The 27907-nt window shown below is 49.1% G+C and overlaps 1 protein-coding gene across 1 annotated transcript; it reads right to left on the bottom strand.

Moving 5' to 3' along the window:
* Window positions 1-308: 308 nt before the first annotated feature.
* Window positions 309-25711, bottom strand: VAX2 (ventral anterior homeobox 2). The gene is given in 4 exon segments (XM_008147488.3): window positions 309-753; window positions 756-974; window positions 8656-8843; window positions 25480-25711. Coding segments are annotated over 4 exon segments (873 nt in total). The 3' UTR covers window positions 309-519.
* Window positions 25712-27907: the final 2196 nt, after the last annotated feature.

Raw genomic sequence — 27907 nt, 5'->3', positions numbered from 1 at the left:
GTTTACCCTCTCTCAGGCTCTCTGGATCCACCCTTTTAAAGGAGTTAGCACCTCCTCCCTCAGGTATTTTTATGTTTGAAAGAGGAGTTTGCAAAGGGCAATGCCTAACCGGGGAAAAGCGTGGATGCTGCTGCCACGGGCCTGGGAGTGCCCTCCCGGGGAGTGGGAGCCAGGTAGCAGGATCCCCCATAACCGTGAACATGGCCCCAGTTTCTGCCCCTCCCGTGAGAGACCCCCCTCCTCCACCTTAGCCAAGAGAGGGATGGAGGGGGTCGCGGGGCAGGTGCTGTGGGGACTGTTTCCCTTCGTCATTGTTTTCCTTTTATTTCCGTGAGAGCACACACGCACACCGCACTCACACACACAAGCTGCGTGGCCACGGCCGTCTGGTCCCGGTCCAGAGTCTCTGGCGGGGGAGGGAGGGAGGGAGGGGGCAGGACGTGCGGCTGCCCACCCGCGCGGGGCCTGGGAGGCCGGGTGGTGCAGTGCTGGGGACAGAGTGTCTCAGGGGGTGGGGGCTTAAGCGCTAGCTTTCTTGGCGCCCCGGGGGCTGCCGCCTCTCCGTTCCCGCCGGCTGCAGGGCGGGCTGTAGGGCTCGAAGGCCGAGGAGCCCCGGTCGCAGCCGGCGGGCAGGTCCAGGAGCGGGGCGGTGGAGAAGCAGAGCGCCGGCGGGAGGGGCCGCAGCGGCGGGGACCCGGAGGCCGAGCCCAGCGGGGTGAGGCGCGGGGAGCAGTTCCTGGGGCCGCCCAAGGCGGGGCCCCCCTGTGGCCGGCAGGCAGGCCCAGCAGGCCGGGCGTCAGCGCCAGGAGGCTGGGGGCCCTGGGCGCCGACAGCAGCCGGCCCTGCTCCAGCAGCCGCAGGATGTTGGACGTGGCGAAGGCTTCGGACGCCGCCGAGGAGGACGCCCGCTGCTCCAGGTCTCTGCTCTGGTCTTTCTTCTGTTTGGTGCGGCGGTTCTGGAACCAGACCTTCACCTTGGGGGACCAGTGCCAGGAAGGGAGAGGGGACAGGCCAGGCAAAGGGGGGGCAGGTGGGAGAAAAGGAGAGGGGTGCAGAGGTATGGGAATGGGGGAGCAGGGGTGGAGTGAGAGGGGAAAGAAGAGCATTCAGAGTGTCGTTAAGGTCTTCCCCCAACCAGCCTGCTCTGGGTGAACTGATAAGGGCCCCTGGCCCCCCGGAAATCATCGGCCCCCCCTTCACTGCTAAGCCGACTGTGGCCTAGGATGGAGGAATGGATTGGCAGATGGAGGGTGGAGTTTGGAGGCACAAATGAAGTTCCCTTCTTGGTTCAACATATCTTCCACTCTTAGCCAAGGTCATGGTTTCACCCATTGATGTGCTAGTAATTCCCAACTCGAGATCCAGGCCATTATCCAACTGCTGTTACACTCCACCCGTACAGCCCTGGCTGGTGTGGCTCAGTTAGTTGGGTGTCGTCCTGTGCACCTGAAGGGTTGCCGGTTCGATTCCCAGTCAGGGCATATGCCCAGGTTGCAGGCTCCATCCCCGGTAGAGGGAGTGTGCAGGAGGCAGCCGATCGGTTTTTCACTCTCACATTGATGTTTCTCTCTCTCTCTCCCTCTCCTTTCCTCTCTGTAAAAATCAATTTTAAAAAATCTTTAAAAAAATATATTTTTAGCCCTAACCGGTTTGACTCAGTGAATAGAGCGTCGGCCTGCAGACTCAAGAGTCCCAGGTTCGATTCCGGTCAAGGGCATGTACCTTGGTTGCGGGCACATCCCCAGTGGGGAGTGTGCAGGAGGCAGCTGATCGATGTTTCTCTCTCATCGATGTTTCTAACTCTCTATCCCTCTCCCTTCCTCTCTGTAAATAATCAATAAAATATATATATATACATATATATATATATATATATATATATATATATATATTATTGATTTCAGAGAGGAAGGAAGAGGAAGAAACATCAATGATGTGAGAAAATCATTGGTTGGCTGCCTCCTGCATGCCTCCCACTGGGGATTGAGCCTGCAACCCAGGTCCTGACCGTGAATAGAACTGTGACCTCCTGGTTCTTAGGTCTATGCTCTACCACTGAGCTACACCAACTAGGCAATAAAAATCTTTAAAAAATAAAAATAAAATGCACATGTACAGACCCAGCTCAGATCCACTCCCCCACACAGGGACCTCTCCCCAGCTTCCCCAGCGCAGGCCCTCCCCTCTCTCCTTGCCCCTCTCGCCTGGACTGTGGCAGCATCTCTCCAGCAGTGCCTCTCAGCTCTGGCCACCCATGAGAGCTAGCTGGGGAGCCTAACGCACTCCTAACCTCAGACCAATCCACCTGAATGGGGGTGGCTGGGACCCTGACACCTGGTGATCCCAAGGTAGGAGAACCGCTGTTTAAGGATCTCTTGCCTCACATCCAAGCCTCAGCATTTGCAGGTCTGGGAGCAAGAAACTGGAAGGCCCTGGCTCATGGCCTGCCCTGGCTCTGACCTGCACGTGTGTGGGCCCCCCAGCCTGTTCTCATTCTGCAAACAGCTCCCATTGGCCACTTCATGGGCCGAGGCTTCTGAAGAATGGCCGTGTGGTCTGCCCTGGGGAAGACTGATGTGGCAGAGGCCCAGGCAGGTGCCAGGTGCCAGAATTCCCTGGGGTTGGCAGGGAATTCTGGAATCTTGGACACCTGAGGTGTGGTCTAGAAGGTGGGCACAGACTCCTGGTGGTGGGCAGGACCCCTTGGCCTTGCAGAATCCTCACCCCAGGGAGGGGCATGGCCAGAGGAGAGCCAAAGTGGGCCCTCTAAGGTGTGGGGCTAGGGCAGGGGCTAGTTGCTCAGTCTACGGATGGTCCCACCTCCCTGGTGTGGGCTCTGACACGGCCTCTGAAGTGAGCTCTCTAACCCCACCTGACCATCTCCTGTCTGAACCCATCACAGCCCCCTCTGACCTTATAACCTATAAAGGCTGGGCTTCTCAACATGATACCAAGTGGATTGGATTGAGTTTCGATAACCAAAAGTGACCAGAGAGTTACAGGATCTACTTGGGACTCCTTGCTTTATTCATTCAGTCACACATTCATTCAACCGACAAGTACTGAGTGCCTTCTATGTGCCAGGCTAGGGAATTGGCAGTGAACAAAGCAGAGCGAATCCTGCTGTGTGGACTGGGCGGTGTAGAGGGGAGACAGAAGCTAAAAAAACAAATGAAAACATGACTTTCAGGTGGCAATAGTGCTTTGAGCAGCATCTCTCAAATTCCTGGGAGTGAAGAATTACTCTTTAAATTTTCTAATTTGTCTTGGACCAATTCTTTTGTAAAATACATTTACAGTGAATTACTAGAAAAGTTGCTATATAATGTCCAAATTCTCTCCATTTCTGGACAGACGACAGTGCAAGGCCGGCAGCAGCCCCCGGACCACACTTTGGGGGGCACTACTTTGGAGAAAGGTGGCAGGATAAGGGGGGAAGAGACAGGGGAGGTGACATTTTTTGTTTGTTTTGTTAACTTTCACCTGAGGATATTTTCCCACTGATTTTTAGAGAGAGTGGAAGGGAATAGGAGAGACAGAGAGAGAAAGATCAATGTGAGAGAGAAAGAGAGACATTGATTGGTTGCCTCTGCCCTGACCAGAGCTGGGGATCCAGCCTGCAACCGAGGTGTGTGCCCTTGACCGGAATCGAACCCAGGACCCTTTAGTCCACAGGCCAATACTCTGTCCACTGAGCCAAACTGGCTGGGGTGGGAGATGATTTTTATTAATGGATTGGCAAATACAGCTTCTCTGAAGAGGTGACATCTGAAGGAAGATATCAGTAAGGAAAGGCCAAGGGAGATATGACCAAGGCTGGCGAAGGAAGTGGGTGGAAAGAAGAAAACCCTTTTACCTTTGTCATTCCCAAATTCAGTTGTTCCATGAAGCAGTCCCACCTGGGAGCATACTCCCGCCCCTCCCCCATCCTAGCTTCTCCGTCTGGCTAGTACCTACTCTCTTAGGACTCAGGCCAGGCACCACGCCAAGAACCGGGAGCCTCGGTTTCTCATCTTTAAAATGCGGACAAAAACACCTGGGCTGTTGCAGGGATCAAATAAGGAACTCCAAGCAGAGGGCTTTGCCTCATTATTATTTCCCACTGATTTTTATTTTTATTTTTTTACATTATTTATTTATATTTTTTTCCCAATTTTTTTTATTAAGGTATTATATGTGTACATATCTTACCATTGCCCCCCCACCCCACTCCCATACATGCCCTCACCCCCCAGAGTTTTGCGTCCATTGGTTATGTTTATATGCATGCATACAAGTCCTTTGATTGATCTCTTATCTTCCCCAACTCTCCCTAACCTTCCTGCTGTAATTTGACAGACTGATGCTTTACTGCCTCTGTATCTATCTTTTTGTTCAAGTTTATAATGTTCTTTATTATCCATAAATGAGTGAGATCATGTCCCACTGATTTTTAGAGAGAGAGGGAGAGAAACATCGATTTGAGAGAGACGCACCGATTGGTTGCCTCCCACACACACTGGACCCAGGCCGGGGATGAAGCCTGCAACTGACTTCGTGGCCTTGACTGGAATCAAACCCGAGATCCTTTAGTGCCCCAGCTGACGCTCTATCCACTGAACCAAACCAGCTGGGGCAGTGGCATTTATTATTTAAGCTCCGTGGGGCGATTCTAACGCTGCAGACAGTGGAGGTGGGTGCTGGAGCTGCGAAGGTGGGAGTGAGAAGACCTGCCTGTGTACTTCCCACCATCAATCCACGGTCCCTGAGGGATGGATTTATGAGGCTCAGGGAACAAGGGACAAACTGAGCGAGGGACAGGCTCAGGGCCTCTGAACTAGCCCCTCCTCCTCCAGGAAGCCTCCAATTTCACCTGAGGGGTCACCCTCTTCCCAGGATTAAATCCTAAGTTACTAGTTCTTTAAGGCTCAGTCCAGCTGCACTCTCCCAGGGGCCCAGGCCCCCTTCTGAAGCGCAATGCACTTCCTGGGGCGTTGCCCTCCCCTTGTCTCCCGTGCCTGCTGTGGTCTCCCTGGGGCCGCCACCTGGCTTCCTCCCTCTCCTGGCTCATCTGCAGCTCAGGGAATGCTTGGTAGCTTCACCCCTGACCCCGTGGGGGACTCCGCTGTGACCCATGGCTGCACTTCAGGGGAGGGGTGCGGTTTCCACTTGGCTGCCAGGACTGGGGACGCATTTTCCGGAAGGTCATCCATCACCTTCTTCAGGCTCATGCATGGTCCGTGTTAAATTCCAAGACTCGTTGTGTGGGACGCCTGGGTCCAGGGCATGTGGGACGTGACATTAATATTTAAGAGACTCTTCCTGTGACTGTGGGCACATACTTCATCTGAGATGAATGGTGCATCTGAGTGGCCCTGGTTTTTGTAACCTGGACCAGGAAGATACCACCTATTCTGCTGTTCTGGAGAAGCCATCTGGGGCAGAGGCGATGGGCACAGGGCTGAGGACAATTGCTGGAGGGCCAGGGCCACTCTTATCCAAGCTGGGTGGTGATCATGTCAGTATTGGGACTTGGCAGTGTGTCAGCCTGGTACCCGGTCCCTGGTCCTGAAAGAGTCCCCCGGGACAGCCGAGTGAGGGGAATCCTGGAGCCAGCCTCTCGCCTCCCTTTCCTCCATAGTATCATCTTCTTTTCTTGTTTCCTGCTCTGACCCTGGTACTCTGGTCATTCATTCATTTAACACATAAACAGCAAGCATCTCATATATGCCTGGAAGACCAGAATTAATAAAACTCTATCTTTACCCACTTGGGTCTCAGACACCAGCAGTGGGAGAGATGGACAGGGCGGCAATGACATGGTATTTTGGTAGCGCAGCGAATGATATGGTGAAGAAGACCCTGAGGTCAGGCAGCCTGGATTCAATTCTGGTTCTTCCCTTAATTAGTGGGATGACATGGACAAGTTACCTAACCTCTCTGTGCCTTGGTATCCCCATTGGCACATTCTTTTCCTTGGGAAATGCATATGGTTGGTGCTCACCAGACCGCACACACACACACACACAACACACACACACACAAATACCACACACACACACACACACACACACACACAAATACCACAGACACACACACACACACACACGTACCACACACACACACACACACACACACACACAAATACCACAGACACACACACACACACACACTTTAGAGGTCAAGCCATGTGGGAAAGGTCTCTTGGGAGAAAGTGAAGATGCCTTAGTGATGGCTTTGACCTTCAAAGGCAGGAAATGCAGTGTGTATGGGGGCAGGGCAGGGGAAGGATGAGGGCTGAGAGGAGCTACTGCCCTGGACATCTGAGATGCCTTTGGAGAGCAAAGTTTCAGGGGAGAGTTTGGGGGCAAAATTAGGTGAAGCAGAGGATAGTTAGGACAAAGAGGAGGGGCAGGTATTGGGGGTGACTCTGTGCCTAGACGTCAAGGTTTAAGGGTGTCCCCCGAAGTCCCCCAGGAACATTGGCTGGGCCCACTCACTGAAGCTCCCTCTGTGATCACAGCCTGGCTTTCTAGTTCCAGTTAGAGGGAGGGCCCAGCTAGAGGGAGGGCCCAGCTAGAGGGAGGGCCCAGCTGGAAGCACTGTGGGCCATCTGCTGGGTTGTTGGAGACTCTACAGAGGCCTCTGAAGGAAAACCGGTCCAGGTGGCCCAGCAGGCCCCATCCTCCCTGCCTTTTCCTCATCTCTCTCTCTGCCCCGCTCGGGGTTTACCCCAGGAGGACAGGGCAGTCCAGGAACATCTTACTGTCCCATATGAGGGGGGACTGGACAGCATTCTGTTAGCGTGACTGGAGGAGCTAGAGGAATTCGTGTGAGGGAGGTGGTGCAATCCAGACCTAACCGCAGCACCTGGGGTGCCCCGGGGCAGGACAGCAGCCAGCCGCACAGGGAGCGGCCTCACCCACCCTCCCGAAGCCTTCCCCAGCAAGCGCACCCCTCCAGCCCACCGGCTTCCTACTCCTCTCCTTCCTCTCTTCTCTCTATAAATCCTGCTTTGGCCTTGTTTGCAATACATCTGTTGACTGATCTCCCTCGTGTATGAGATTTAACTACTAGAGCTGTAGCTAAACAGAGGATCTCCGAGTCCCTCTCTGACACGCTCCAGGTTGATGGCCCCGTTTACAGGCAGCATAAAGACACCAGGCAGCTTCTCCCAACCCCAGCTCTGGAACTTACTGGTTGTATGACTCCGGGTATAATCTTTCCTTATCTGTAAAACGGGATAATACTGCCTGGCTGGTGTGGGCTCCATCCCCAGTGGGAGGTGTGCAGGAGGCAGCCAATCAATGATTCTCTCTCATCATTGATGTTTCTCTTTCTCCCTCTCCATTCCTTTCTGAAATCAATAAAAAATATATTTTAAAAAAATAAAAAGGGATAATACTGGTAGCTACATCAAAGGTTTGTGGAAGGGATTCATGAACTAACATATCCAGAACTGTAACCACACGGAAACCTTATTTTCTTTAATTTGGCCTTTTATTTTGATATTTTTCCTTTGCCTCAAACTGGCCTCACTTAGGCGCCCTGACTCCCCCTCCTCCCTCTCCCTTGCTTAATCATTAAGCCCTCAGGACAGTGAGGTCTGATCAGCATCCAGGAACAAGGTCCTGGGTCTATTGACTCCTGAGACAGAGTTTTCAATCAAACTAAACAAACGATCTTGGCCTCAGTTGTGCTTTAGCTCTGGACACAGGAAAGTGGAACGATCCACATAACAAATCCTTGTGAAATTGGACGGAACAACTCCAAGGCTGCCATCAGGACCAGACACAATGATCAATTACCCCTACCTAGCACCAGCTATCAGTGGAGACCACCACCCTAACTCTGTTGTCACCATGACTTCTATAATTCCCACCCCCTGGAAGCCATCAGAGAGCCAGGCCTTGGAACACAAGCTACCTGTGACTTTGGGCATGGCTCCCTCTCCTTAACAGACCCTTACTTTCTTGGCTGAAAAAAACAAACAAATAAACAAAAAAAAACACAACCCTACCTCACCACTATCAACCAAAGACCCATATCCAAAGCACTTAGAACAGTGCCTTGACACAAGTAAGTACTAAGTAAGTATGATTATTATTGTTGTTGCTGTCATGACATGGCTCTATCGCCAGCTTGAAATGCCTCCATCCTCACAGGATAGGGACTCAGTTTACAAAAGCCTTTCCTTTGGATTGAGCTCACTATTGTTAAAATGCCATTCTTGGGTGAGGCGGGTATTCAGACCCCTTCTCTCTAACACAAGAATCTGAGCCACACTGGGATCAAGGGAAGGTGACAGAGGGTAGGAAAAGGCCCAGAATGGGGAACTGAGGTCCCAATTGTGCAAAATCTTCTCTCTCCCCAAACCCAACCCCTCACCATCCCTTTCTACAAGCTTCTCTCACTTGCCAACATCCCCCCTAAGCCACTCCTGCACTAAGAGTGCCCCCCCCCCCCCAGGTTTCTCCCCATTTCATCCAAATTGCCAGATGCATCCTGAAGGTGCCCACTGGCATATACCAATTCTCTCTTGTCAGCACTGGAATAATTTTCTCTGATTTACCTGTAACTTTAATGCATGTCTGAACTCCTCCAAAGCTGGTTCTCACACTGGAGGAGTTCCCAGGCTGCCAGGGCAGGGGTGCAGTGGCCCGGATACCCTCTTACCTGGGTCTCTGAGAGGTTCAGCTGGCAGGCCAGCTCAGTGCGCTCACGGCCCACCACGTACTGGCAGCGCTGGAACTCCATCTCCAGGCGGTACAGCTGCTCAGCCGTGAAGGATGTGCGGGTCCGCTTGGGCCGGTCCAGGTCCAGGCCCTTGGGCAGGACGATTTCCCGGATGGTCCCTTTGGCATCTGCAGGAGCGGTGCAAGGAGGCAAGTTAGTTCCCTAGTTAAGGAGTCAGGCCACCAACAAGCATCTTAATTACAGGGAAACTCCTGGGGCTGGGCCTGACTGCGTGACCTCTGACAGGGGCTTACCCTCTCTGGACCCAGCTTCCTTAGTCACCCAAGGCAGTATATTGTATCTAATGTTTTCATTTATTTTAGAGAGAGAAGAAGGGAGAGAGAGAGAGAAACATCGATGAGAGAGAAACATTGACCAACTGCCTCCTGCATGCCCCCCACTGGAGAATAAGCCCACAAGCTGGGCATGTGCCCTGACCGGGAATCAAACTGGCAATCAGGTCTACTTTCATAGCGTGGACAGAAAGGACTCACTCGGACTCAGGCAGGATTCTGTTCCCTCAGCAGAGTGAGGAACAAATGGAAAGAGATAGCAAGTTTTCAAGTGCAGAGGAGAAGATGGGTCAGCATTGGGTCTGATCAATCAGGAAAGGCTGCTGGAGCGGGTGTCCAGGGCCAGGTCCTGAGCCCTGTGTGTGTGCACGTGGGTGAGCACTCTCTGCACAGACGCTCCTGGGGTCCATGCAGGGGCAGCTGCTGTGACGCAGAGGACAGCCTGGGGAGCTGGGGTCCCCAGGAGGAGGCCAAGGACCCCTGCCTCTACATCAAGCTGTGGTGCCTTGCAGACAGGGGCTGCTGCCACTCCCCATGTACCTAGTTCTGAATAGCAGGGCCACCCTCCCGGGCCCTCCATGTGCGGGGTCTCCAATATTCTGGAGCCTACTTAGGAGAGGCTGACAACACTGCAGCCACACTCACCAGATGGTCCCCCTTAAAGAGCTCAGTAGTAGCAATAATGTCTTCCACAAAAGTCAAATTTTTTTGGGTGTGTGTGTGTGTGTGTTATGAATATATACATCATGTTTAACTAAAGGGACAAAGATGATCCATGTTTGAACCATACACATGGATGGCTTGAAATCTAGTTATTAGAAAGTTTTATGTTAAACATTAGAGTGTGGAATATGCAGCATTGTATTCTGTAGGATTTACCAAACCACTCCCTATTAGCTTAGCTTTATTGTATGTTGATAACAATAAAGCTAAGCTAATAGAAACTTACCATTTCCTAGGAAGGTTAATGTCAATGGGAAAACTTACCATCCAGGCAGCCTGATCAAGCACAGGCAGCCCTAGCCGGGGTCAAGACACCCTGGACAGTTGCAGGAGCACCAGCCCTCTGTAGGGGTGTGGCGTCCCTGCTTATGTTTTGGTCATAATAACAGCTGACACGATGCTTGCTCTGAGCCAGGCACTGTTTTAAGCACTTTATCCCTTCCAATATCTCAATGAAGTTGGAACTAGTATTATCCCCACTTTACAGATGGGCAAATAAACAAATTTTAAGTAACTGACCCAAGGTCACGCTGACATTGTTCAGTAAGTTCTAGAAACACCCTTATTTTACTTTATTAATAGCCTCTTTTAGTAAGCCTTAATGATTCAATCCATAGGTCATAATGAAGAGGACTGTGGTCACGGGTAAAAATGGAACCTTCTGGATGAGATCATGATTGCCCTGGAAGACATAGGAAAGGACTTGTATGTGGGATGTGTGACTGGCAGGGGGCTCCTTCTGAGCCACCAGACTGCAGAGCATGACGGATGTGAGTCCTACTCTTGGAATACTGGTGGGAACCACAGGCCTTTTGGGACAATTCAAGCTTCCCCTCCAATTCTTTCTACATCCCAAAAAGGTGAGGTTATATCTGTGACCCTGCTGTGACCAGGTCCCACTATTTCCAGTTGGGAGCCAGTCTGAGAACTTCCTCACAACGCCTAAGTGACTCCATCTCCAAGGCATCGGTCTTTATTGAAAGTGTCTTGGGGTGTGGTACTGGGAGCTTCACACCCTCTCCCCAGGAAGCCCCCCAGAGCTTACCCGAAGCTCTGAGCCTGTGCTGCTAACCACTGAAGTCAAGTCGCCCACCATCGCCACCACCCCCTTCAGCCTGTGGAAGAGCTAAGAGGAGCGTTCCCACCTCAGGGAGCAGCCAAGGTCAGCGCTCCCTCCCAGGGTCAGGGGAGGCAGGAACCACATAAGAAAGGCAACCTCAGACTTGCCTGGCGGGTATCAAAACAGGCTATACAAATAAGTACATGAAAAGATGCCCAACATTAATAGCCATTAGGGAAAGAAGGATCAAAACCACAGGAACATATATTAAAAAAGGTAACAGAAAAAGCACGGAGAATGCCAAATGCTGGTGAGGAGACAGAGAAACCTGACCCCTCAGGCATTGCTGGGGGGAACGTGAATGGTTCAGCCACTCTGGAAACCAATGTGGCAGTTTCTTAAATAGTTAAACATATACTTACCATAGATCCCAGTGGTCACACCCCTGAGCATTTATCCAGGAGAAACAAATGCTTAGGTTCACATCAGAACCTGTACATGATGCCCTGGCTGGGTGGCTCAGTTAGATGGAGCATCCTCAGGCACACCGAAAGGTTGCAGGTTCGATTCCCAGTCAGGGGGCATACGGGAGGCAACTGATCAATGTTTCTCATATCAATGTTTCTTTCTTTCTCTCTCATCAATAAAAAAATATATCCTCAGGTGAGGATTAAAAAAACTGATCATGAATGTGCAGTTTTAGCTGTAATAGTCCCCAAATGGAAAAAAAAACAGATGTCCCTTAGTAGGTGAGTGGTCAAACAAACTGTGGTATAGCTACACCATGGGACACTAGTCAGCAAGTGAAAGGAATGACTTTTGATAGACATGACAATTTGGACAAATCTCTAGGTCATTATGCTAAGCGAGGAAAAAAACACACAACCACAAGTCAGTTCCCAAGATTCTGTACTATGTGATTCCATTTCTATAACATTATTAAAATGACTAAGTTATAGAGTAGAGCACAGATCCATGGTTGCCAGGGGGTTAGGTGAGGGGGAGTGTGACTATGAAGGGGTCTGTGAGGAAGCTCCTTGATGCTGACTAATGGTTCTGTATCTTGATTGTGGTGGTAGTTACATGAATCTATAAATGTGATAAGATGTCATTTGACTATACATAAAGACAAAATATATGTGCAGGCAAAAATGGGTAAACTCTGAGAAAGGTCAGTAGTCTAGTCAATCATATTGTGCCATGTCAATTTCCTGAGTTTGATAATGTATTACAGATACATAAGACGTCATCATTAGGAAAAACTAGGCGATGGATACACAACAGTTATCGGTACTATTTTTACTACCTTGAGAGTCTGAAGTTATTTCAAAATAAGACATTAACAATAACAGCAATAAAACATACCATGGAGCTAGAATGATGTTCTGTCACTGAAATGGACAAATCTGTTAAAGGAAAGAACGCAGTAGTGTTTCCCCAAAGTACCTCTGCACCCGTGGTTTGTAAGATGATTTAAAGTGGCATGTAAATAAACATTTGTCATGTCAATAATTAAGCACTTATTTAATGTTTGCTAGAGAAAGTTAAACCTATGATTTTATGTGCTTAGCATGAAACTAAAGTAAGTATTAATTTTAAAATGTATTATGCTACAATATTAAGTAAATAGATGGAACATGAATATAACAGAAATGATGAAGATAGCATTCGAATGACTGAAAATTGGAAAACAATGGAATCAAGAGTACACAATTAGACCCATGCATATATAATGAGAGAATTTGGGGAAAGTTTGATCGAGTCAATAAGTGGAGTTAAGTAGATTGATGTCTATAAATTATCTGTTTGGAATAAAATAAAGTATTATTATATTCTTGTCTCATCATAAATAACATTGTTTCAAATGAATTAACAAAGCATAGCCTATGAAATGATAAAGGCACTAAAAATATATATAGGAAAGTATTTTTATAACTCTAAGCTTGCAAAGAGCTTTCTAAGCAAAATACAAAACTGGAGCTGAACAGGAAAAACAAAGGATGCATTTGACTATATTAAAGCTAAAAACTTTTGTATAACAAAAGTGCCAGAACCAAGGTAAAATACCAAAATCAAAAACAAAAAAATCACCCCACACAGAATTGAAGAAAATACTTTTTAAAAAGCAAAGAAATAATATCCAGAATGTATAAAATGCAATTAAGATAAATTATTTTTGAAAAGAGAAAAAGTGTAGTAGACAAAATGCTCAAATAATTTATCTGGGCTATTCACAGGAAATGACACCAAATGGCCAATAAACATGGAAAGATAAGCACAGCTCCACCGAAATCGGGATAATCCAAATTCAAGCAACTCTGGGAATTGTCTCCCATAAGATGGGAAAGGCATTGAAAGGTGATCAACAAAGCAGTGATGCACCGTAGGAAAGTCCACACTCCCGTTCACTGTGGGTAGCACCATAAACTGTCACAACCTTTTAAGGTTGCATTCGTCCAGATTAAAGATGCACATAACTTTTGCCCCAACACTTTTATTTTATTCAGAAAATCATAGATTCATGTGCTCCAAGGGATATATAAAGATGTCTGCTGCAGCATTGTTCAAAATATTAAACATTTGAAAGCATCCTCAATCTTCCCCAAAAGGCAAATGACTAAACAAATTATGGTAATTCATAATATAAAATACCATGCAATTAAAAAGAATAAGGCAATGTCTATATTAACTGACATGAAGTGAAAGAAAATGATTGAATACTTGTAGTACTATACTATTTATTTACAACTATATATATTCAACCATTCAACATATATTTCATAAGCACCTACTATATGTCAAATACTATTATAGGGTCTGGGTATATAGAAATGAGCAAAATATACAAGGTCCATGTTCCCATAGGCCTTGTACTGGGGAGAAAGACAGATAATAAATTTTTAAAACTAATATGTAAGGTAATGATAAATGCTGGGAAGACAATAAAACAAGATAAAGTGATATTACTGACCATCTCCAAATAACCAAAACTCAATAACCATAGTGTATATGTATGTTTGTGCATATACATGTGCATATGCGTGTGTATGCGTGTGTGTGTGTGTTTGCTATTTTAGCTAGGATGGTCAGAGAAAGCCACTCATTACAGTCAAGTTAGTGGGTAAATCATGAATGCTGCTCACCAGTGTTTGCAACTCCTTCCTGGCACATGGTAGGGCTGCACTAATTTTCATAATTACATATGACCATATGACTTGTTTTAGCCAGGAGAAAAGGACGCGGACACTTTAGGTGAGCACTTTAAAAGCTGGTTGATAACCTGCCACACCCCCTCCCCTTACTGTGATGGTCCTTGGAGCTCCATCAGCCTGGGTTTCTGGGCACCAAGATGAGCCCTTGTTCACTTGTGATGGCCTTATCTTAGGAGAGAGAAATACAATTGTATTTTGTTAAACTGCTGAGACTTTGGGTTGTCTCTGCAGCAAAATCTCGCCCATCCTCAGTGACACAGCCTCCTTCCCAGAATCATTCCTTCTCCGGGTAGTTTGAGGGAAGCACCAGAAAGTAGGAAAAGCTTTAATTCCAGGGCCTCTTTGCAGGGAGGTGCTTGCTAGGGTGAAATGCACAAGTCTAAATGGAATGAATCCTGAGTTCTGCTGCCCTTCAGCTCCTTAAAGAGGGTTGAGCCCTAGGGTACCAGGGAGGACGATTATGTCTAAGGAGCTTTTGCCCTGGGAGAGGTGATGACCCCTGCCTGATAATAGTTAGCTAATGCTCCTGACCTCCAGGACCAAATAATACCCACTTCTAGAACTCTCCTAAGCGATCACCTCAAAGCCCTACCTGACTTCATCCCCTAGCACCCACAAAGGTCCTTTGCATGACAATCTGTTAATGTGCTGATTTTTAAAGCGTGATAAGGTCCTTCCAAATTTAATATGCAAATATAATGTAATTACTATAAAAATTCCTTATGAAAAACTCATTCTCAAGTTTACTGGAAAATTTGGAAATGAAAGAATAGTTAAGAAAAAGTGTTAAAGAACGAGGAGAAAATACTTGCTTGTCACAAAGCAAAATAGATAACAAGTCTAGAGCTACTAAAATGGTATGATGCTGGCACAAGAGTTATGAACCAAATCAATGCATAAATGAGGATTAGGTTTGTTATAAAGATGCAATTTCAAATTAGTTGGAGGAAAGACAGAACTACTAAAGATGTGGCTTTTGGACAATTAGCTCATTACCTGGAATAAAGTAATGGTCTCACACTACATACAAAAATAAACACAAGATGGCTTAAACATTTAAATGGAAAATATAAAGCTCTAAAGATTGAAAAACACCTTAAAATAATGTTTCAAAAGGAAAGCCAGTGACAGTTTTGAGTGGCTAGAAATAAAAGCTTCTGCAGGGTGAGAGGCAGTGAAAAAACAAATGATAGCTTGGGATAAAATATTAATAATGCATGCATAACAGAGTCTTAATTTCTAACATACACACAGTCTCTACAGACAAGCGAGTAAAGCCAAACAGCCCAGTGAGAAACTGAGCAAATTATATGGTGGGTTATTTAGAGAAGAGAAATGCAAGCAGCTAATACATATAAAACATACTCAAGCTCAGAAGGAACTGGAGAAAATGAAAGCTAAAACAGCAATGAGATACAATTTTTTTTTTTCTCAGATGCCATATCAGGCTGAGAAAATGGTGCTGGCAAAGGTGAGGGAAAATATAGTTTCTTTCAAGCTCTGTTATTAAGAATACAACTTAACACAATATGAGGGGTTTTTTGGAGGGCAATTTCACAATGCCTAACTCAATTGAAAAATGCATACATTCCTTTTCCTAGAAATTTTATAGAGGTTTTTACCCCCAGGGAAATATTAGTATACTTAGATAAAGATAGATCCACTGTTTGTAGCATAGTTTGTAAGAGAGAGAGAGAGAGAGAGAGAGAAAAGGAAAAAGCTAGATGTTTATCAGTAGAAACATGTGGATGAAATCACAGTATAATCATGCCTTTGCTATTATGTAGACATTAATAAGAAATATTAGCAAGACATTAACCTCTCCGTATGTTGACCCAGCTACATAGAAACAGGAAGTATGTATAAACCAATTTTTACAAAGAACAAAAAGTAAAACTAATAATTGTGTCTGTGTGTTTGCGTGTGTGTATGTGTGTGTGTGCGCGCGTGCACATGCAAGCATGCTTTTACCTACACAGGGTTAAGTCTGGCAGGACAAACACCTCTCTCTTCCATTTGTTCTGGAGAGTGGAAACTAGTCAGAGGGGTAAGATTTATTCCTTCTTACTTTGTGTACTTCTTTATTATTTGGTTTGTTGCAAAGACTAACAAAAAAAATTTAAACAAAAATTCTAAGATATATATACATAATATCTAATATGTTTATCTTTGGTTGGAGAAAACCTTTCTAACTGAGAGTTAAAATGTAGAAGCCCAAAAAGAAATGACCACTAGATGTGATTACAGTTTAAATTTTAATTCAGAAAAGAATTCATGGCAAAGTTTTAAAAAAGATAAAAAATTCATAGCAAAGATTACAACTATAAGAAAACAATGAGCAAACCAATACAGAAATGGCTAAGTTCATGAATTTAAAAATTCACAGAATAGGAAATAAAAATGAAAAGTAAGTATATTAAAATTACTTAACCTAATTTAAATTACTAATTTAACTTCATGCTAATAAAAATAAGATTTTTTTCACTTGAAAAGATTTTACTCTAAAAAACTGAGTATATCCTGGGATGGGAGGATGTGGAGAAATGGCTCATTTATACACAATTGCTGGGAGTATAAATTAGCACATTTTTGGCATTTGGAAATATCTATCACATTTTTAAGCATCTATACTTGGATTTCAAATTTTCACTTCTAGGAATTTATCCTGTAATTATACTCATACCAGATATATTTGAAATTATATTTATTGAAAACATTTTATTATGAGAAAGTTTAAACATATACAAAATTAGAGAGAACAGTATAATGAGCCCTGATATACATATCCTCTGACTTCAACAACTATAAACTCAGAAATAATCCTATTTCTTTTATAGCCCATAATTTTAAGCAAATTCCAGACATCATACCATGTCATCTAGATAATTTCTGTATGTATCTCTTAAAAATAAGGTTCCTTTAAAAATAAAAAAAAAAACACAATACTATTACCACAACCCAAAAATTAACAATTCCTTAATAGAAAATGTCCCACATATTTTCACATTTTTCAGATTGTTTCATAAATGAGACTTTTAACAACCGTCTGTTCAAATAGGGATACGATGTTCACTGAAGCATTGTTTGGAATAGTGAAAGAGTAGGACCAACCTAAATACCCATCAATAGGGGACTGCTTAAATAAATTATATCTGCATAATAAAATACTGTCTAGGTATGTTAGAAAATGAGACAATTCTATATGGAAAGATCTTCACAAATGTTTATTAAATAAAAAAAAACAGTTTGCAAAAAAAAATCCCCACTTTTGTAACATAACTTTCATATTTTTTTTTCCAGTTACTAGGGAAAAATGGGAGGTTACATTTTGGAAGTGGAATGTATTATATGGGGATAATAAAGAACTTTCAACTTTCACATGATAGAGCAAAGCAGCATGGATTGGTTTTGTAATTAGAAAGTTACTTTAAACTTCAGGAAACAAAAGACATCAGATACAAAATTAAAAGACAGATTATAAACTCAAAAAAATTGAAACACATATTGAAAGCAGTGAGCTACTATCCACAATTCAGAGTTTCTGCAAATCAATAAAGACAGGGATATTTGAAAATTAAAAGTGGTCAAAGGAAATGAATTAATAGATAACGGCAGAAGAAATACAACTGGTCAATAAACATGAAAAGAAAATAAAGAAACAATTAATAATCAAATAAATAAAAATTAAAATGCCAGCAAGGTACTACTTATTACCTATAAGATTGATAAAGGTTATATATATATATTTATATATATATATATATCCAATGTGGGGAGAGGGCAAAGGTGGGGTTATAAATTGCTAAGCATTTTTTTCTTGAAGAACAATTTGACAATAGCTATCAAGATATAAAGGGTAAACTGTGGTGGTCAGATTTGGAGATACAAGCACTATTTGTGGGGGGTACCATCTGTAGAGGGAAATTTGGCATTATCTTCCAACAGAACTTCTCTGACAGATATACCTATACAGGTAGAAATGACCAAGGAAGAAATTTATTTATTGCAGCAGTGTATATAATAGCAACAGATAAGAAAAAAGATACACGTCTACCAATATGGTATGGGTTCTATAACATACATTATGGTCCATCCAATCTATGTAAGTGGAATACTATGCATATGTAAAAAGAAAAGAGTAATAAATTATTTACATCCCAAGATATACCGGTAAGTGAAAATAGTCAGGTGCAGAAAAATATAGAGATGTTACCATATGAGTAAAAAATAAAAGCAAGGAAAAAGACTATAGCAGTGATGTGCATATTCATCACAATTATTTGAAAGGACATATTAGAATAAAAAGGGGGGCGGGGAGACCACATTTCAGCCTGGTGAGAACCTGATGAGGATGGGGCTGGGAAGGAGGTTTTTCACTGTGTGCTTAAACCAACAATTTTTTGATCACAGGATTACTATTTTAAAATGAAAGGAAACACGCTTTTTATTTCAAAAAAAAAATTTCAAGCAGCAATTCCACTGCTAGAAACTACTCCTTGGCAATAGTCAAAGAAGTGGGCAAAATATTCACAGTTGGGGAAAACAGCCGGACAGCCATCCATCAGAGGTAAGGAGAATTTCGCTTTCCCCAACCAAAGGAAGCGTGGGAAAGGGTTGAGCCTGAAAAGATAACCCCTGCGGATTAAATTCTTTAAAAAGGTAAACTGCGGAAACATTGTGTAAAATGATTCCACCTTTGCTAATGTTTGTATATGAAAATGGGAACACACCTGAAACTGGACGGTGGGGTCTCTCTAAGGAGCCTTTTCCCGCCTTTTAAGCCCTCTCTCCACCTGTGAGTGTGGCCCTGCCGCGCCTGGTCCTCCGGGCGTCCTCCCTCCGCGCCGCCCTGACTCCCCAAGCTCACGGAGGACGCAGTGGGCAGCGGCAGTAGTGAAATTCAGAACACACCCTGGCTTTCATGTACCCGGTAGTTTCAAGTTCCCGCCGAGGATTCGTGTGAATTGGGTGGGGAGGTTCCCGCAGGTTTACCTGGTTACTTCTCTCACTGCCCTGGCTGGCTGTGCGGGGGAACCGCACACGGAGCAGCCGCAGAGAGCGGGAGGCTGGCTACCGCTACCGACAGCGCTGCCCTCCCCGGGACCTGCGCTTCCCCGACCTTCGACTCCAGCCCCGCGGGCCTCTCCGGCCTCTCCGGCCCTGGTACCAGTAAAAGAACCACATTTGAGGCTTTTCACGTTTTATTTTCGGTTGTTCCCAAAATGGAGGATTGCAGGAAATTCCAAAAATATGGCGTTATCACCTTTATAGTTTAACAATTATTCTGTGTTCTGGCATCATCATCATTTCATATTAGGGAAGACATTTTAAAAATATATTTTATTTATTTTTTTTACAGAGAGGAAGGGAGGATAGAGAGCTAGAAACATCGATGAGAGAGAAACATCGATCAGCTGCCTCCTGCACACCTCCCACTGGGGATGTGCCCCCAACCAAGGTACATGCCCTTGACCAGAATCGAACCTGGGACCTTTCAGTCTGCTGGCCGACGCTCTATCCATTGAGCCAAACCGGTTAGGGCTAGGAACGACATTTTGATGTCGAAAAATAAGGAGGTCATCTTAGAACAGATGTTCCTCCGGGGGAGGGCGCTACGGCCTTCTATTTAGTGAAATACCAGATGCTGCTGGCAATGTCTCCTTTCATTCATTCGACAAATATTTACTGAGCGCCTACTGTGTGCTAGGCACACATCTGAGCGACTGCGTGGGGACTCCACACGTCCCTGCTTGAAAATCAGTCTCTGGACTGGTAAGCCACGCCAGGTTGGTCCGGCACAGAGTATGTACTGGCTAATGTTTGTGGGATGAATCAAAGAGCAAGCTAGCAAGCAAAGGGGAGAACGTTGGAGAGGTGATTGGAGGGTCCCACCTGACCCTCACCCTCCCTTCCTTGCTTTTAGCCCTGGCTGTTCTGGGTCCCACCACCCCTGGGCTTAGTAGACCAGATGGGTCCTGACACTGCCACGTCTTTTAGCAGTGTCCAAGGGTACCCTGGTTCCCCGACTTGAGACCTTCCAACCTCTTTTTTAAAAAAAATATTTTATTGATTTTTCACAGTGAGGAAGGGAGAGGGATAGAGGGTTAGAAACATCGAGAGAGAAACATCGATCAACTGCCTCCTGCACACCCGCTACTGGTACCAAGGTACATGCCCTTGACCGGAATCGAACCTGGGACCTTTCAGTCCGCAGGCCAGGCCGTCACTCTATCCACGGAGCCAAACCGGTTTTGGCCCAACCTCTTTCTTAAATGCAGGGGAAGGCAACCAAGCGCAGAGACCACCCTGGGACCCCGGGATTCCTGGGCGGGATCACTCAGCCTCAGTGTCCTCTCTGAGCTTCTCAAACTGCGGTAGGAACTCCCGGACACACTGCCATGCCCTACAGGCTTCCCCAAGCCAATCTTCACTTTATATTAGGCAAACAGGACATTGAAGGCAAAATTCATACCCTTCCTATGCCCCCACCCACTGAAAATACAAGTCAAGGAAATTTGGCAAACAGAGTGGGGAGCTCAGGGCTACTAAGGCCCCAGGCTCCAGTAAAGGGTAATTGAAGAAAAGACACAGAGCCACTAAGTCCCTTAGACGCCTTCTCTCCCTACAGGTGATGAGCAGAGGGTGAACACTCACATTTGTTTGTCAGCTGAGGCCCAGGGACACAGGTCGCCTGTGGTCCCCTCCAGTCCCAAGTGCTCACTGTCTCAGCTGTGGAAAGACTCAGGCTTCCAGCCAGCCAGGTCACCGGTAAGCTCCAATCCTGTGTGTGTGTGTGTGTGTGTGTGTGTGTGTGTGTGAGAGAGAGAGAGAGAGAGAGAGAGAGAGAGAGAGAGAGAGAGGCGGTAGTGGGTCTACGGCCTCCTAAACACCCAGGGCTGCGGAACTAGCATGAGAACACAAGAAGCAGCCCAATGCCCAACATTATCAATGTTTGATAATGAAAACATTCTATCTACACAGACACACCACATCAGACAATACATTTGGTTGCTGGTCTGCTTATGCGTGTGTGTGTGTGTATGTGTGTGTGTGTGTGTATGTGTGTGTGTGTGTGTGTGTGTGTGTGTTGGGAGGGGAGGGGTTACAACAGCATGTATATAAAGGGGGAAAATAAAGACCCAAACGATAGAGCCTGGCATAGTCCCTCCAGGAGAATGTGAGCCCTCTGCCAAAAGCAAACAAAGCAAAAGGACAAACGTAACAAACAAAACAAAGCAATCCCAGGAAAATAAAAAAGAAACCTAACTCTCAAAACCCCAAAACTAAAAATAAAGGTAAAAACCCAAAGTGTAGGCCCTGCATGAACCATTTAAACATTTCAGCCGCTGCCTGGGGCGCGGGCCCTGGCTTATCTCCTCTATAAACAAATTCAGACCTCCAGGCTGTGGTCCTGCCGTCCGTCCGCCTAGGACTGAAGCTCCTCCACTGGCAACTCATAACACGGCGCCTGCCTCCCGTCGTCAAAACGCCCGCCGGGTGTGCCCTTGTTGGGGCTGCTTCCACCCTGGGCGAGTGCTTGTTTGGAGAGTCGGGGTGAGCCCCCTAGGTGCAGTGGCTGTTGTGAGTCCAAGCACAAAGCAAGGGGACGCTGGGCAAGCTTAGTACAGACTTGGCTGCGGTGGAGGGAGTCTGTTCCCGCAGGTCACAGGCGTCTTCCTTGCCAGGCGTCTTCGGCGGTGTCTGTGGCATCCATGGTCCTGCCGGGCTCGCCTTTCTGCTGTCTGTCAATGTTCCGGTGTGCGTGCTTCTGGAGCTCGGATCCAGCACTGTCCCCGGAATCTCAGTGGGGCCGGCCCCGTTAAATTCAATGCCCCCTTCCCCCACATTCACATCCACAGCGGGAACTGCCCAGGCGCAGCCAGTGGCCCTGGCCTCCCGGCGCCTCCCCGGTCCCCAGCCACAGAGCTGAGCGATCCACCTGGCTCCCCAGTGAGGGCAGTTGGGCTAGTGGGTGGCGGTGTTGGGGGCGGGGTGGCTGGCAGACACTCACTCAGTCGAGGGGTCCAGCAGTTTTCCTGTCCTCCTCCTCCCAGTCGGGGTGCTGAGCCAGGCGGGGAGCCCCTCAGGTCTCTTAGGGCAGCCTCTGAGTCCTACCCCATGGGGCCAAGGTGGCAGCACAGAGCTGGGGGGGCGGGTGCCGCTGGCAGGAATGGTTTTTGAGACTGAAGGGGTCGCTTCGGGTGAGTAGGGACGGACACCAGGCATTGTTTCGGTGACGCTGGCACACGGCCATTCCAGGCTCTATCCAGACGGGGATTGATCTGGGAATCACGTGGGCGCGTCTGGTGCGAGCCTAGATTGTGAGGTTGCAGGGAGCTTTGGGTGAGAGTTTGCCCCACTTCTTGTGACTGCGGGGATCCCGGGTCCACCGAAAAGGCCTTTGCACCGCGGCTGCCCTTGGCGGTTAAGGCCACGGCAGGAGGCGGCCCAGGAGGCGGCCCGTTCCTTGTTCCTTCTCGCTGTCTCCAGCCCCGGGTTGACACGCCCTTAGCAAATATGAAACAAAAGGATCCCCATCCCTACCCCTCACCAGAGGGGGGGCCGTTCACGCAGAGGTGTGGGGGGCTGTAAGGTCCCTGGGGAAGCCTAGCTGTGTCCGCAGTGGGTGTGCACACGCCTGTTATCCCAGCAGCCTTGTCTGTCCCTTGCGAGGCACAAAGCGGCCTCCATTTTGAGGCGGGGAAGCAGGAAGGTCCCTGTCCCTGTTCCCTGACCCGCTTTCCCCTGAGGCAGCCAGAAGCTTGAGTGATTGGCTGATCGAGGGTCCCTGGAGGGGTTGGGGTGGGGGCTGCAAGTGTGGTCTGCAAGGAGTCCCGGATCCTCTTTACATCAGCCAGTTCTTGACCCCTTGGCTGCTCACCTCCAAACACCGTTTGGCCTGGGCACAAAGGAGACGCTGCCCCCAACAGAGGGTGCGCTGGGGGAAGCCTCTAGGGAAGGAAACCCATTACCAGAAGCGGTTTGTGGGTCATCTTCCCATTTTCCGTTCAATAGAACATTTCTGCAGATTCTTCTGCGTGCTTGCAGTTTTATGGGCATCACTCTGACCCTTAGCACAGCCCTTCCAGGTAAGAGTGAAAGGTTACTTTGTACAGATGAGGAAACTGAGGTATGAAGGGGCAAAGAAACTGGTTCAAGTTCAAAAGGCTGTAAGGCTAGTATTGCAAACCAACTTCTCTTAATTCCAACACCCCTCCTACTCCCCTGTGTCATGGGACTGCCCCAAAAGATTTGCTACCTTGGGATGGGGACCCTCAGGGGAGCAAGTGCAGAGTGGAGAAGAGGGAGAAAGAAGGGGAAGCCAAGAGAGAATGGGCTCTTTCCCAGAATCTGCAGCCCACCAGCATCCTGAAGGCTATGATGGCAAATGCCTCCATTCTACCTTCTTTTTGGTTTCCTCCAAAGATACTTAGGATGTGTCCTCAGAGGTCAAGGGCAAAATGTACCCTCTGCTTAGAGCATATGGAGGGACATTCATCTTGGGGCTAAGACACTGCTGACTTCCCTGCACTAATGCTGAGCCTTTTATTTGTCACAGCCTCTGCTCTGGGCTCCAGGAGGGCCTGGAGTGACGCAGGTGACCCTGGCTAGGAGGGATTAGTGGTAAATGACCTACCGAGTATCTCAGGCCTATAATAACCTCCTTGTTACTAAACGGGAAAGGACAGAGGGATTTATGAGGGCCCTGTGTACCTTTTATTTCTTTTAGGTGTGTAAATAAATATACATTCAATGGTATATTTCCATTCTATTGTACAAATGTAATGGCATCGCTGTGTGTGCATATATGCATTTATAAAAGTACACCTCCTGCCAATGCACACAAGTTCATCTCTGCCTGGATGTGGATTATTCCTGGCTTGGGTGTCTTGCACCCCAAAGAACTCACAATTGTCCAGGCAGAGGAAATGCCCACCCATAGACGGGGTGTGAGGTGGTGAGTGTCACAGGCACTTGAGGGCCTTAGTATGAGAGTGTGGGTTTAGCACACTGATTTCCCCAATTCTGTAAATCCTGTAGATTTGTTTAATGGAACTCCAAGCTGGAACTCTAACGCCTTGCACCCAGGACACCCCCCAGTCTATGGAATGGCATCCATCTAATTTAATCCCAGGTGTCCAATAGGTCCAGACACCTGTTGGAATCCCTGCTGGATGGGGACTACACCCAGGCCCTATCCTGTAACTCAAGCCTGCCCCAAGAAAGGTATTTCCCAAGACCAGGGCCCCTTCACACTGGGCTGTCTCCATACTCTACTCTAGCCCTGTCCCCCATTCCCAGAGCCACCTGAACCCAGCAGCTGTGTGTGTGTGTGTGTGTGTGTGTGTGTGTGTGTGTGTGTGTCGGGGAGGGGGGGGAGGTCGACTAGGCCAAGGTGTCCCAGTCAGTGTGTGGATAGCACAGTTCGGATCAGACAAAACTCAGGATCCTGACCCTGGAGCAACCTCTAGCTAGAGTCAGGCTAGTTCTCCTTCCCCAGGCGGGATGGTGTGCGTAGGAAAGAAGGGGCTGGACAAAGGCAGCAGAGGGACGCTAGGCCATGGAGTTGGAGAAGGAAGCCAGGGGAACCGTTACCCACAAATGGCCTCTTCTGGGCTCTGGGTTTCGGTCCCGGGGGTTCGGAGATGCTGGGGAAAACAGACCTCAGGCTCTGATGGAGGCCTAGAACCGGGCTAAGAGCAAGACGCCGGAATTCGCTTTCTCCTCTCCTCTCTCTGGGCCAGGCCCGGGTCGGGCGGAAGCTGGGCCTAGAGTTTCGCTTGAGGCGGGCTTGGAGGGTCAGAAGGCTAGGGAGAAGGCTAGGGAGAGCTGGGTACCCGGGTGCAGTCCAGGGGCGCTTGCAGGAAGAGTGCTGAGAAGGCGAGCTCAGCGGGGAGAAATGGCCCCGGAAAGAAGAGAGGAGGGAGAAGGGCGAGGGAGAAAGAAGGCCTCGCCGACAGCGGCTGGGCCCAGGCGCCCTAAGGAAGTGGGGACCAAGAGAACGGAGCACAGGCGGGCAAGCGCTGCGAGAGTCATTCCCCAAGTCCTTGTGCCGCTCCTGGGAGCGAGCAGAGCGGTCTGCGTCGCTGGGAATGGGAAACAGGGCTGGGCGGTAGGCCGGGCAGCTCCCCTGCCGCCGAGCAGAGCCCGGGCCTGTCCCCGCCCCGCGGTTCTGGGCTCTGATCCCCCCCAGTCCTGACCCCGCTGAGCCGGGACGCCGTTCTCCGCACCTGCCGCGAGGAGTGCAGGGTGGAGTCCCAGCTCCCACCTCCCTCTCTTTCACCCCGCGCGCCGCTTTGTCCCCTGCACCCCTGTCCATGTCCAGCGCACCACAGACACTCGGAATAATATTGACTGACTGACTGACTGACTGACTGAGTGTATGGATTGGGAGGTGGGGCCGGCGGGAAGATCGGAGACCCCAGGCGAGGTAGGGTGGGGTCCCGTGGCCCGGGGCCGCGAGCTGCCCCCTTACCTCGCACCAGGATGCGGCGGCAGTGGTCTGTCTCCCCGACCCCGGGCTGCCCGTCGCTGTCGGCGCCGCTCTCCCTGGAACCCGCGGGGCTGGAGGTCCTGGCAGTGTCCTCTGGGCTGCGGCCGCCGGCAGCAGCGCTCCGGGCCTCTGCTCTGCCGCGGTCCGCGCTGCGCTCGCCGCGTGACTCCCGGCGTGCGGGGCCGCGGTCGCGCTCCGTGCCCCCATCGCCCATGCCGGCCGCCGCCGCCGCCGCCGCCTCCGCCACCGCTTAGCCGAGCTGGGCCGGCCCTGCCCGGGCTCCCGGCCCCTCGCGGGCCCCGCCCCGACTCCGACTCCTCCCCTGGCCCCGCCCCGCCTGCTTCCCCGCCCCCTTTCAGCTGATTGGGCCCGGGGCGCGGGTCCCTGGCTCCCGGGGCGCGCAAAGGAGCAGCGCGCGCGGGCGGGGGGACCCGGGCGCGGGGGGACCCGGGCGCGGGGGGCCCCCACTCCTCCACCCCGGTCTAGTCCCACTCCCTGCCGCGGAGGGAGGCTGGGGCGGCCCCAGGGTACTGAGGGAAGGCCTGCATCTTCTGGAGTTCATCAACTCCCTCCCCCAACCGCCAGCCCACGTCCCTTCTCACTCCCCTCCTCCCCAGGGAGGCACAGCCTCAGAGGTCCGGCTTTTCAGGCGGATCAATAACCAAAATGCTCCGGGAAGGCGACTCCGAGGAGACTTGGCGGAAAATTGGAGGTTGGCTGGATCGGGCGCTTGGCGGGCTAGGGGTGGGGGGTGAAGGGGGGGGGGGGGCTCAGGCTGAGGGTTCTCGCTGCATCCCTGCCCCCAGATTCAAACCTCCAGCTACACGCTTGAACTCAGAGGGAAGGGCCCTCCCGGCGCTCCTGGGAGAGAAGGCCGGGAAGGTAGTGAAGGAGCCGGAGAGTGCGAGGCCAGGGGACCGACGGCACGATCCACACTCGCCAGGGGAAAGGGAACGAACGTGCAGACGCAAAACCGGGTCCAAGAGCCGAGCCGAGGGGGTTGAATGAGGCCACGGCCGCTGGGCAGTAAACGCCCAGTTCTCCTGAGGCTCTGAGGCGTTCTCACCGGGGACCGTACCCTCAGAGAGGGATAGAAAGTGGGTATTCCTCGTGTCACGCCCCCATTCGTTGACACTCCCTCCTCGACCCCAGTCCTCCGTCCCAGGTCTGGTCTGGTCTGTGCTGGGCTGGGGAGAGGCCAGGGCCCAGGTGCGCGCGGCTGGAGGCCAGGCCTGGAGCTGAGCAGTGGGTGTCCCTGGGCATTGCTGGCCGTCTGAGGCCTCCAGGTCCCCAGCACTTTCTGAGGAGCCCGTGCTCCCCGAGTTTAGCTTCTTGGCCAGAGCCAAGAGAGGCCAGGTCGGATTTCCCTTCCTTTGACTCCGAAGGGGCTTAGGAGAAAGATGGAGAGAGACCAGCAAAGATGTGTGCACGCAGGAGGATCTACGACTTTCCCCCCTAAAGCGCTGGAACAGCAGACTTGGCTTCCCTTTTTTGGCCCTGGTGCTAGGGTGAGCGAGGATGCTTCCGGAGAGTCTGATGGACAGTGGGGCAGGGACGGTGGATGTGTGGGTGTACATGGCGGTGGCAGGGCTGCGTGTGCTGCTGGTGCAGCTTCTAGGACTCTGATGAGCCCGTGAGCAGGTATACGAGTGTGCGAGAGTTAGTGCCTTAGTGTTTGCCCAGGGTGCGTGTGAACCGCTGAGTGTATGTGTCCAATCTCAAATGTCTCCAGCCTGAGGGAGAGCACCAATTATTTAACTGAGTAGCTGTGCCTCAGTGAGGGGTTTGGGACACTGGGATAGGGGACAGTCAGGGGGCAGGGGAGGAGGCCAGCTGCTCTGTACTAACAGAAAGGAAGGAAGACAGGCGGAAGGAAGGAAGGAAGGAAGGAAGGAAGGAAGGAAGGAAGGAAGGAAGGAAGGAAGGAAGGAAGGAAACTTGCCTACAAGGTAATTTGGGAGTGGGAGGGGAGCTGCAGTATTTTGCCCAGGGTTCGGGGCATAGTGTGGTGTGGTGGGGTGGGGAGGAGGCACTGAAGGGCCTGGGAGAAAACAGGTTCACAGATATAGGAGGGCTCTTAATCCCTCCTGGGGAGGATGAGCCGTGCACAGGGTCCCATGGAGCCTGGCCCCTTAAGGAGCAACTAAATTCCTCAGTGACTCTCACCTGAGCCAGTGCCCCCTCCCTCTGGCCCAGTAGGACGCTGGGCACCTGATCTAGCCTGTCATCTTCACTTGCACTTCAGTCATTCTCTTCTCTGGCTCTTTCAAGTTTATTTTTATTATCCAAACATTGTCTAGAATAGAAAAATTTCTAAAAAATTCTAAGCAGAAAGCAGACACTTGAACCTTCGCAGCTCCCAAGCCTGTTCCTCTTGCCACAAGCAAGGTTTCTGTTGCCCAGGTTTCTG

Source organism: Eptesicus fuscus, chromosome 16 (assembly GCF_027574615.1).
Source record: "Eptesicus fuscus isolate TK198812 chromosome 16, DD_ASM_mEF_20220401, whole genome shotgun sequence".
Classification (NCBI taxonomy): Eukaryota; Metazoa; Chordata; class Mammalia; order Chiroptera; family Vespertilionidae; genus Eptesicus; species Eptesicus fuscus.
This window is presented reverse-complemented; position numbering and strand designations above follow the sequence as displayed.